Source organism: Phocoena sinus, chromosome 8 (assembly GCF_008692025.1).
Source record: "Phocoena sinus isolate mPhoSin1 chromosome 8, mPhoSin1.pri, whole genome shotgun sequence".
In the NCBI taxonomy this organism is placed as follows: Eukaryota; Metazoa; Chordata; class Mammalia; order Artiodactyla; family Phocoenidae; genus Phocoena; species Phocoena sinus.
Window position 1 is genome coordinate 98,305,827 of NC_045770.1, and position 10,845 is coordinate 98,316,671.

The 10,845-nt window shown below is 52.5% G+C and overlaps 1 protein-coding gene across 4 annotated transcripts; it reads right to left on the reverse strand.

The window, feature by feature from the left end:
• Window positions 1–293: 293 nt before the first annotated feature.
• SSRP1 (structure specific recognition protein 1) lies at window positions 294–9,802 on the reverse strand. 4 transcript variants are annotated; one of them, XM_032641265.1, is made up of 17 exons: window positions 9,650–9,802; window positions 9,051–9,151; window positions 8,437–8,622; window positions 7,484–7,589; window positions 7,008–7,198; window positions 6,672–6,902; window positions 6,426–6,529; window positions 6,214–6,342; window positions 5,755–5,976; window positions 4,931–5,003; window positions 4,381–4,519; window positions 4,218–4,263; window positions 2,622–2,751; window positions 2,009–2,179; window positions 1,778–1,866; window positions 1,047–1,233; window positions 294–799 (listed from the first exon to the last, which is right to left on the reverse strand). In XM_032641265.1, the coding sequence occupies exons 2-17, from the start codon at window positions 9,102–9,104 to the stop codon at window positions 728–730; spliced, it is 2,130 nt and encodes a 709-aa protein (XP_032497156.1). In that variant the 5' UTR covers window positions 9,105–9,151; window positions 9,650–9,802; the 3' UTR covers window positions 294–727. The 4 variants fall into 4 exon arrangements, with proteins under 4 accessions (XP_032497156.1, XP_032497157.1, XP_032497158.1 ...); XM_032641266.1 differs by lacking the exon at window positions 9,650–9,802 and adding an exon at window positions 9,354–9,557; XM_032641267.1 differs by lacking the exon at window positions 9,650–9,802 and adding an exon at window positions 9,278–9,499.
• Window positions 9,803–10,845: the final 1,043 nt, after the last annotated feature.

Genomic DNA, 10,845 nt, shown 5'->3' on the forward strand with positions numbered 1-10,845 from the left:
TAAAGACTTGGAAAACCCTTGACTCATAGGTGATTAAGGATGGAGCCGTAGCTGCCCCCTCAGCTTGGCTAATGGAGTGCAACTATGAGAGAGACTTCCTAATCAGATCAGCTCTCATTTCTAGACTCTCAGGTGGCCCATCCCAGCAGAAGAGAGTGAAAAACGATGCTTGTCCAGCCGGGAACAGGACAGGATGTACCTGGAGACTTGCTTCCCAGATGAAGGGTCAGAAGAGTGCAGTAAACACAAAAGTGGCAGCAATACAACAGGGCTAGAGAGAAGGCATAAGGACATGGTTTCCAAAGTCAGTTCCCTTTATTAAATGTTGATTTTTCACAGACCAGAAATACAAAATAAAAGTAGAAATAGGCTCCGGTTAGGAGCTACAGACCTGACCTCACATGACCCCTGCTTGCAGCAACTTGACCAGGACAAGCAGCAGCTATATCCCAAAGGTAGGGAAAGCAAGACAAGGATTTGGATCCTGCACTGCCCTGCCTCCCACCCAATCTCTCCCCTAATTATAAAGAGCCATCCTTGTGAAGCAGCAGAGTAAGACACCTCCCCTGCTGCCCCAGGGAAGTGCATACTAGCAGGAGAGCTTGTTCAGATGGCATGGAATCCAAGGACTACATTTCACACGAGGAGAAACTGGTACCAAAACATGGGGCGCGGAGACTGGGGGTGTGACAGGGTAAAGCCCAAGAAGAGAGAATCTTCCTCCTCTCTACTCATCGGATCCTGACGCCGAGTCTTCGGAGCTGGGGGGAGTACTGGCTAGCTCCTCTTCTTCAGAGTCCTGAAAACCAAAGGTCTCTTAAAGGGAAAGGTGTAGAGTCCAGGTGTGCCCCCCAGCCACTTTTCAGTGAAGAGTCCCCAATTCCCAAGCCCATCCCTAGACTCTAGCACTAGCCTGCAGAACCACAGAATTCCACCTCTCATTTCTGTCAAGGGCCAACCACAACCCTTGGTCCAGAAACACCTGCCCCACCAACTCAGACACCCCTCACCCTCCCAGGCTCCAGAGCCCCCGACTCCTGCTGCACCTCACTCCGCCTCCTCTTCTTTTTGCTCTTATTCTCTCCTGAAGAGCTCTCATCGCTAGACACAAACTCTTTGCTCTTGAAGCTCTCACTCAGCTGCCTTGACGAAGACTTGGATGACGAGCCCCTAGAGGGTGTTGATTTCTTCTCCATCTTTACCTTTACTTTCTTCTTCTTCTTTGACTTATCCCTAGATTAGCAAGAGGGGAAAGGGGATGGGCCCTCAAGTTCCCACCCATGGTCAAGGCCAAATCTCTCCTGGCTTTAACAGGGCCTTTCCCAATGCCAGCCACACTGCCCAGCTCACTCAAAATGTGCACAGCCAGCCACCTCAGCCCCAAGTGCCCCAAGGGAGCACATCATAAACGAATAACCAGAAGAATCAAGAGCTACAGCCTGAAGCAGCCCTATATGCAAAATGTACTTAAAACCTCTTACTTTATCTTTAAAATTCCATGTGAGTTATGCTCCATAATAATGAGTATTTTTAATTTCCCCATACCTTCAAATAAAATTGACCCTCTTAGGAAAATGAGCGATATTTATCCAAGTGACTTCGGAAATTCTCTAGCACATTACCCATACTTGGGCAACTGCCTACCCAGATCTGAGAAGCACTGCCCACCACAGTCAGAAGCATATCTATTATCTTTAACACCCCAATCCTCAACCTGGAATTGCAAAAATATCTGCCAAGAAAGCGGTTACTGGGCCATTTTGTTCCCAAGACTCACCTTTTGGAAGACTCACCCCGGCCCCCTTCATATTCTTTCATGGCTTTTTCATATTCCCTCCTGGCATCCTCAGCCTTGCGATCCCACTCCTGTCTCACACAGACACACACACACACACAGACACACACACACACACAGGAAAAACACAGGGAAAAATGAGGCCTCTTGCCTGACACAGGCTAAACCAGTACAACAAAGTCCCACCAACCCCTCATGTCTGCTGCTACCTACCTCTTTCTTCTCTTTGGACATTCCCTTCCAGATCTCTCCTGCCTTCTTGGAAAGATCCGTGATACTGATGCCAGGATGGTCTGACTTGATCTTCTCTCGGCTGGCGTTGAGCCACAGCATGTAGGCAGACATGGGCCTTTTGGGGGCGTTAGGGTCTTTGCCTTTCTTTACCTACGTAAGAACCCAAATGCCTTCGGCCGTCTATTTCCACAAACCGCCCCCCCCCCCGCCATTTTCCCAAAGAACTTATGTGGACAATTTCTTAGGGGGATAAAATGGAGAGAAGACTAAGTGGCGTCAGGCCAGACTGAGAGCTCCCCAAGGGCAAAGACAATGTCTTCCTCCCCTCTGCACCCCAGGGTCAAGCTCACTAGGGGCCCCTTTCTTTGGGCTCCTGGCACAGAAGAAGCCTGCCCCCAATTCAAATCTCCCAGAAGCTGATTATCTCAAGGGCCAGAGTGAAAAATTTCCAAGACATTCATTCCTCAAGGCCATCATCACTGACTATAAAAATCAGCCCCGGAGGACCGGTCAGCAGGCCATACTGGTGGAGGACAGGAGGAGGTAAAGAGAACAGCTTCCCCAGCGCCCTCCCACTTAGCAGAGTCTCTACCTCCACGGGCTTCTTGCGACTCTTGCGATCCTTGGCCATCTTGGCCTTTTTAAGCTGCTTCCGTTTCTTCTCTTCCCGGTCACTGTCACCCTCATTACTGGAGGAGCTGGCAGAGGCGTTGCTGTCAAACCTGTCAAGGAGAGTGGGGCTTAGACTCGGGGAGAGAGGACAGCACCCTGCAAGCTCAGGACAGGAGGAAAATGAGCCCAAAGATACCTGCCCAGAAAGGAGAGAGGGAGGAGGACCACGGCCTCCCCCCACCAGGCCCCAACCCTGCCTCCTCCCCTGTGCTGAGGTGGCTTCAACCACATCCTCTCCAGACCCAGCCATGGCAATGGGTTACTTGCTAAATCAATCAGTGAGAAACAAATGAACCAATGCGCTCCAGGGGCTCTCCTTGGTCATGCCCTACCTAACCCAGGTCCTACACCGTCCCCACATTCCTGGGGACAAAACCACTGTCTGGCCTTGCCCAGAACATGCCCCAAGTCCATTTCACCACTTCCTTTGATCTAATCGTTTTAATCTGCCCTATAGTCTTTTCCGATGAAGAGATAATTAGTTACTATATAAAAAGTGGGGAAAACCAACTTCAGTCCAACCCAGTACCTACCTGAACAACAAACACTCCTACCTGTTACACTTGGAACTCCTCAAAAGGTAGAGCTGCTTTACACCTCAAAGGTGCTGAGCCGTTTTCAAGGCATTTTCACAAGCATTTGCTCACTGACCTCATAAGTATGCGGCAAGCACAACTAGTGAACTCCAGCAGATTTTTTTTTTTTTTTTCTTTTTGCCGCCCAACATTCATTCCCAATTCTTCTGAATTAAGAGAGTTCCAATTTCCTGCTGGGAACCACCTTGCCCCATTCAGGAAGGGCCTACCCCAACCACAGGCTCTAAGGGCGGGTAAATGGCTTAGTTCTGGCCCATCAGAGCACATCCTAGTAACTCAGACTCAGGAAGGGGCAGTAACCACACTGTTTACCACTGCTCTGAGCAAACTGGCACTTCTGGGTGTTAAACCAGTAGGATTACACCTGTCCAAAGCTTCTCAGGGTCATTTAACACCGCATGGGGCAAACCTATCTAAAAATAAGGAAATCAGAAGAAATAAAAAGATTCCGCACAGCTTATAAGCAGCTGGGTCCAAGTGCCTGAAGCCAATTCTATCACCAGACTCTCCAGTTACATGAGCTTGTAAAATTCCCTCCTACGCTAAAGTCAGCCTGAGTCTTTACTGACATCAGCGATCAAGAGTCTTGATGGATACGGCACGGGGAGAACACTGCCATCTCACAGGTGAGGACACCACGATGCAACGCCTAACCCAATGACCCCCAGCTGGGAAGCTGGCAAGCACTGATCCTTACTCCCATTCTCTCTCCACTGTCATTTTCTGGCTCCACAATGTGCCTTGTACTTACAAAGCATCTTGACAACCTCCAAAACACTTCCACGTATCACTTCACGGGAGGTCCCTTCTCCACCCTCGGTCCGTAGGTAACGCTGACACATGGGAACGTCCAGAAATATTCTGGTCCCCTAAGTTTATAGGCTGCCACCTCACCCCCACGAGGGGGACCCAAAACTCACTCCTCTGCCACATCCTCCTCCTCTTCACCTGGGTTGAATGACTCATCTAAAAAAGAGCACAGGATACATCAACTCTGCCCCCATGGAAATCCCAGACGCCCAGCCCCCGCCCCACGGAAGAGCCGACCCGCCCCCATGCACAGCACTGCCAAGGTGAGCCCACCGGTTTCTTCTCCTGAGTCATCACTGCTGTCATTCGCATTCTCCTCCCGGATCTTGCCCTCCTCCTTCATCCGTTCCAAGTAGGCATCGTGCTGGTCTTCGTCGGAGTCGGCGTATTCATCATAGCTGGGGTTCATGCCCTAGTCAGGGCAGAGGTGAGAGTGAGGGCCAAACCACCCTGGTGCCTGTAGACTCAAAAAAGCGCTCCCCATGCCTGTGAGTAGATCAGAGCAGCGCCCAGAAGACCCTGGGGCTGGATTGTCCACACGCAGCCAACGTGCAGGGCCTTTGCCCCAGACTTCCTGCTGGCGGGGTTAGTCCAAGCCCCTCCCTCTCCCAGCCCCACTGGGGGCTCCTGAGGGGCTGCAGAGACTGCTCTAAGGTCATGCTGAGGAAACCTGCACCAGGAGGGGGAAGGGGTCACACGCACCTCTTTTTTCTATAAGAGTAAGAAGAGAAAAGAGAGTGAAAAAGAAGCCAGACGAACCCCTGCCCCTTCGCCCCGCAGAAAGAACAGGAGAGAGGCTCATCCTTTCCACACACACAGGTACCTCTTTCAATCCTCGGTTTTTGATGTTGAGTTTCTTTGCATTGACAAAATCAAACAGTTTTCCATACTCCTCCCTGTGAGGAGAGATGCACCACATTACTAGACAGGCAGGGCCAACACAGGGGTGGACCCCATGCTGTCCTGACACCCATGGGCCAGGACAGACTGTGGGGCTTGGAGCTCTTGACCGCACTATTCCAACCCAACAGCTCAGAGACTCCCGGAAGACGGCAGGAAGAAAGAGTCAGGCACTAGCCTTGAAGGAAACCTACATGGTCTCAAGAGTTCTGGGAAATAAAAGGTGGGGAGGGAGGTGCACCTATTTACCAATATGCACAGAGCAAAGGGAGGATGCAGGGGGAGGGGATGTGTTCATCTTTTTACTGGTCTGTGTCTCATACTTCTCAGGGTTGTTATGAGGATTAAGTGTGAAGATGTTTGTAAAACGTTTAGCCCACGGCGAGCACTCAATAAACATTAGCTGCCGTGTTCTCGGGCACAAAGCTCATTCCAGGAAAGAGGGAGATAGCATTTCCATCACGGGGGGAGTGGAGGAGAAGAAGGGCTAGTACCAAACACATAGAGCTTTCGTAATACGGACAACGACTTTTTTTTTAATTACAGAAAGAAAGCAATGGAGAGGCTGCCAAGGCCTGAGCACTCCAAGGAGGACCAAATTCCAGGAAGCAAAAGAAAAATTCTGCTCAAGGCTTGAAGTCAGGGAAGAGTCCCAACCCTGGAGAGTACCCCAGGCCATGCCAGCCTTCCCGGTCGAGGCTGGGTCAGGACCAGGATGCCCAGGAAGTGACTGGCAGAGACTCTCACCTCTCAATGCTACTGAAGGTATACTGAGTGCCCTGCTTGGTCTCAATTTCAAAGTCAAAGGAACGAGTGGTGGTGGTACCACGGGCAAAGTTGACAAAGGAGATCTCATCGAAGCGGATGTGCACAGGTGGCTTGTGGACGTAGATGAAGCCCCGCTCCAGTGGGTACAGCAGTCCCGAGCTGGCCTTGTAGGAGCAGGTGATGCACTGGGCCCCCGAGTGCCTGGTGGAAGGTGCAGGGAGCTCAGTCAGCGCCGCCTCGGTAGCAGGAGGCAGTGTGTGCTCAGGCCCTCAAGTGAGTAAACGTCACTAAGCTGCTATGATGGAGGCAACTGACACCGTCAAGCTACAACCCAACCAGGCCTCCAAAGAGCTGCATTCCCATCCCAGGACAGGTTTACCACGGAGACACGGCACAGCCCATCCCCAGCAGGCCATGGGCCCAGGCCTATACTCTCACCCTTGGAAGTTGCCTGGGACTGTGATCTTACGGTTCACCAGGGCTTTCATGACCCGGCTGACCATCTCATAGAGGGACCCTGACATGTTCTTGGTGAGCCGCCCCTCGAAGCGCTTCTCCACCTCTTCCCTGCAAACAGGAAGACGTGGTCACGAGCACTGCTGCCTTCTGCTGGCACACCTGCCTCCTGCCTGGGCCAGGGACACACTCACTCGTTCATGTTGAGAGTCAAGGAGATGTCCTCGTCCTTCGAGAAGAGGAGGATGAGGAAGTGGTAGCGGGTTTGGCCCTGCTTGATGGGGGGATCCAGGCTGATCTGGGAAGGAAGAGCCGACCAAGTTCAGCACCAGTCAGTGCTCCACGGGAACGTGCTGGTGAACTGAACACTAGTGAGATACGTCTACTAAAGACACGGGCAAAACCCAGGGCAATGCACCCCCAGCGGCTTCTGCTTTTACCACAAAAAACATCTGGCGCTGGTCCTTGTGGGGCAGCAGAAAAAGACGCAGCACTGTGGTGTAGGGGATCTTGTAGTCAAAGGTCTTGCCGTGCAGGTGCAGAAAGGTGGGGTAGATACGGATGTCATAACGGCCTCGGGGAGTCAGACACTGCAGCTCCCGGAAGATGCAGATGGCGTCTCCGGTGGCCTGGATCACATCCGCCTTCGACAGCACATTCTGGGCAAAGGCCTGCAAAAGCACACACTGGTAATCAAGCAGCAGAGACCCCACCCCTGGGCTGTCTGGGGCCTGCTCCACACCACCTGCTCCCAAGGCAACCGGGGAAGGCCTCACCTCAACGGGGTCCACGCCATCCTCCTGGGTGGGAGGCACATAGAAGCGCACCTCCATGAGAGAGACCTCTGCATCGTCATTCTGGTGGAATTCCAGGGTCACCTCATTCTTGCCTGTGGTGCACTGGGACACGTTGCTAAGAGGTATCTCGAAGACCGGCTGGTCGCCAATGTCAAAGGAAAGCAGCTGCCCTGGGGGGAAAGGCGTATGGAGCCACAAGCTCTCCCCTTGGCTCTGCATAAACTATGTCCCGCCAGACTATAGGTTCCCTAAGGACAGGGCACTTAGGCTATTCTGTTAATACTGTACCCCAGGGACTAGGCACAGTGCACCGTTGGTCCTCGATTCAAGTACATGATAAATTACAAACTGACAGGAAATCAGAAACAGTGGCAGTAAGAGAGCAAAATAAGCTAAAGGCTGAAACCCTTCATCCTTCCTTCTCCTCCCAGACCTCAATCTTCCGCAAGACTCACCACCAAACTTCACTGTTCCCCAGTTCCAACCCTTCACACAGAGGTCCTTCTCCATGAGCTCCAGGCGATAGTGAGTTTTGAAGAAATCAGAGAGTTTCTCAAACTCCTGTGAGTAGAAGGGAGAGAACAAGCCCGGTAAACCCCAGTGGCCTTAACACAAACTTGAACGTTCTGGGATTATCTATTTCTGAGAAACTGCCCAATACACCTTTTATCAGAAATCCACACTGACTTAGAGTCTCAGCTATAAAGCTATTTAAAAGGCTTTTGAGGGCTTCCCTGGTGGCGCAGTGGTTGAGAGTCCGCCTGCCGATGCAGGGGACACGGGTTCGTGCCCCGGTCCGGGAAGATCCCACATGCCGCAGAGCGGCTGGGCCCGTGAGCCATGGCCGCTGAGCCTGCGCGTCCGGAGCCTGTGCTCCACAACGGGAGAGGCCATGACAGTGAGAGGCCCGCGTACCGCAAAAAAAAAAAAAAAGGCTTCTGGAAAAGGTTGTTTCCAGAGACCGGCTCTCAGGCTGGGAGAGGAGTAAAGGACTGACATTCCTGGCTATGCACCTCACAATGGTTTTCTGACTTTGTACAGGTATTGCTTTAGTGAAAGTGGAAATGAAGATGAAGTGAAGTCTTTAACTCAAGCAGTTCAAAATGAAAAAACAAAACCCAAACTAAAGCATCAGGTAAGACCCTGAACCTGGAGGGAGGCAACAGGCAGAAACCACCAAAACATCAAAACAGCAGAAACACTTCCGGAGTCAAGGCACAAAGAAACTCCCAAGACTGACACCCAAAGCTGAACACTGATTGCTTAATAGCTTCAATGGTCCTGCACTAAGGAGCCCAAACTAGCATTTACATGGTTATCAGAAAAAGGAGCCCCACTTCTCTCTAGAAGGTTAAAAATCAAGAAGACGGCACAGTAAAAAGAGGGCTATGGCAACAGGACACCTCACCGACTCCCGGAAGCCGTCGTACTTGTAGACATGTCCGTTCTTCGTGAGCAGTTTAAGTCCATGGCCCAGAGCTACTCGGCGCCAGATACCTTCCGTCAACTCCCCAGCCTGGATGTTGTCCACTTTGCCGGTCTTACTATTCTTGAAGATGATGCCCTGGCGGCTCAATCTCAGCCGACCATCATTCTGTTGGAAAAACAGGTCCAAATGCACGGGAACAGCACACAATGCAGACCAGGGTCAGTCCCACCCAGCACTCCTTCTGGGCTGGCCAGATAGCAACGCAGGAACAACAGCTAAAAGGGTGAGGGCCAATAAGAGACAAGCAGCCAGAAAATGTGGATTCTAATCCTGGCCCTGATCCAGAACCCTTGCAGGTCCTCAGTTTCGGGATTCAGGGCTGAGCGGCAGGTGTGGTCCCTTCAGATTCTAACACTGTATAATTTTTATACTCTCTCAGGATTGCTTCTTGTTGAGGAAACACTCTGACTCCTTTTCCAAAGTCGCTACACTGATGATACTGCTACCTCATCAAGACAAGCTCTTGTTAGTAAACAAAACGTCTACCCCACCTCCCTCCCTCCACCTGTATTAAAAACCCAAACCCTTCTTACCATGGAGCCTTTCACCTCCTGATACACGTCGTTGAACTCCAGCGTTTCTGCCATGCTGACCTGCCGCTGTTAGGTATGCAGATACACGGCAGACCGGGAATCTGAATTCGAGAGAGGAAGATAAATAAGTACAAAAGACAACACCTCATTCTGCCTACGGATGGAGCCAAGTGGCAACCCTTGCTGTGCCTGGGATGTCTCAAGCTCTCCTCTGCCTGGGAACCTACAGGCCGACTCTGCCGAACTCCAGGGGCCAGGCCCAGCCCGGGCAGAAAAACCAGGCCTGCCTGAAGTAGCGCTTACATCCCAACCAGACACCCGCTCTGGGCACTCCACCGGGCGCCATGGCAACAAGCAGCGGAGCCCCAGGACCTGCCCGGGAGGCAGCACCTCGCCCGCGCCCCAACCCAGCTCAGAGTGCAGGGTTTCCCTCCCAGAGCCCCCGCCGCGACGCGGTCCCGGACCCACAGTTCTCCCCTCCCCCTAAAATGGATTCGCCCGCCGCCCGCGGATTCCAACGCGGAATGGTCCATCACGCGCATCCCGCGGGGGGAGCAGGGCCCGCGCCCTCCTAGGGAACGGGGACGGCGACCACCCACCTTCTCAAGCTGTCGCCTCGCGACGGCCCGGGTACGGGCAGTGGGCGCGCTGGGGGACGCGGAGCGGGGGTGGGGACGCGGGGGATGGGGGGGACGCTGGGGAGGCTTTTCCCGCGTGCGCGGCCCAGCGTCCCGCCACCGGAAGCCCGGCGCAGACCATAGAGCAGACGAGCTGGCTAGAGAGATGCGAGCCCGGCCCGCCTTAGCGGCGGTCACATAGAGCGTCGTCGGCGCTGGAGGACCTGAGGCAAGAGGGGTCAGCTGAAGTCTCACCCGCTTGGCATCCGACTAGAAAGTGGGAGCGCGTCGGGCTCTTTAAAAATTACAGACACTTCAGGGGGATGACTAGGTTTTAAAGAGAAATTGTGTAGTTGTATTTTATCAGACTTTCCACAAATGCGTGTGTACGTGTTGGAATGATGTGTGTCCTCTCTCTCCTGCACAATAGTGGTTTCGTGGAGTAGAGAGGAGTCTGTGGGACCAAAAGGAAAATATTTCATGAGTTGTGGAGAGGAATGACCCCTCCCACTGCCTCCTCTGAGAATGCGGGTGTTGGTGTGTCTGTGACTGTACGGCCTTCCCCTGTCACATGGGACTGGATCCTTTTTGAAATGAGTTCACTGCGTCCAAAAACTTCACATCAGTACCTGCGAGTTGTGAGTCGCCTGGAAGGGGCTGGCCAGCGGCAGTATCAAGTTGAAGTGTTGGTGTCAGATTCACCATGGAGCCGGAACTGATCTGAAATCACATCAGCCTGGGATTGCAGAAACCAGGCCCCGCCTTATATAGTGCTAGGGTGCGACTTGCCAAATCAGAGCAGGCCAGACCTGGAAGACATGTTTGGGTTCGTCTGCTCCAACCTCCTTTTGCAGATGGGATAGCTGAGGCCCTAGGAGGAGCGGCCCAGGGTCTCAGTTGGCAACAAAGCTGAAGACTAAGAATCCAGATCTACTTACCCCAGTCTAGTTCTCCTCTGTCATCCTCACCGTGACCCTACATTCAGAATGACTGATAATGTGTGTCGTGTATGAAGACATCAGGACAGAATATTTGAACTCAAGATTTCTCTGACAATCTGACCTACTGTTAACACCAGCTTGCTAACTCGATCCTGGGACAAGAGACAACGTGAATGCCCTGTTGCTCCCCGAACTTATAACTTTAACCTCTGGGTAATGGCTGTTACCGCACTATCT

Bases quoted from the DNA above. Each gene is read 5' to 3' on its own strand.
- SSRP1 (XM_032641265.1), bottom strand. From the start codon at position 9,104: ATGGCAGAAACGCTGGAGTTCAACGACGTGTATCAGGAGGTGAAAGGC. The intron at 4,264-4,380 runs GTGGGCTCACCT...GCTCTTTTTTAG, and splicing joins TGACTCAGGAGAAGAAACCG to ATGAGTCATTCAACCCAGGT. The intron at 800-1,046 runs GTGCAGCAGGAG...TTTGGTTTTCAG, and splicing joins AGAAGAGGAGGCGGAGTGAG to GACTCTGAAGAAGAGGAGCT.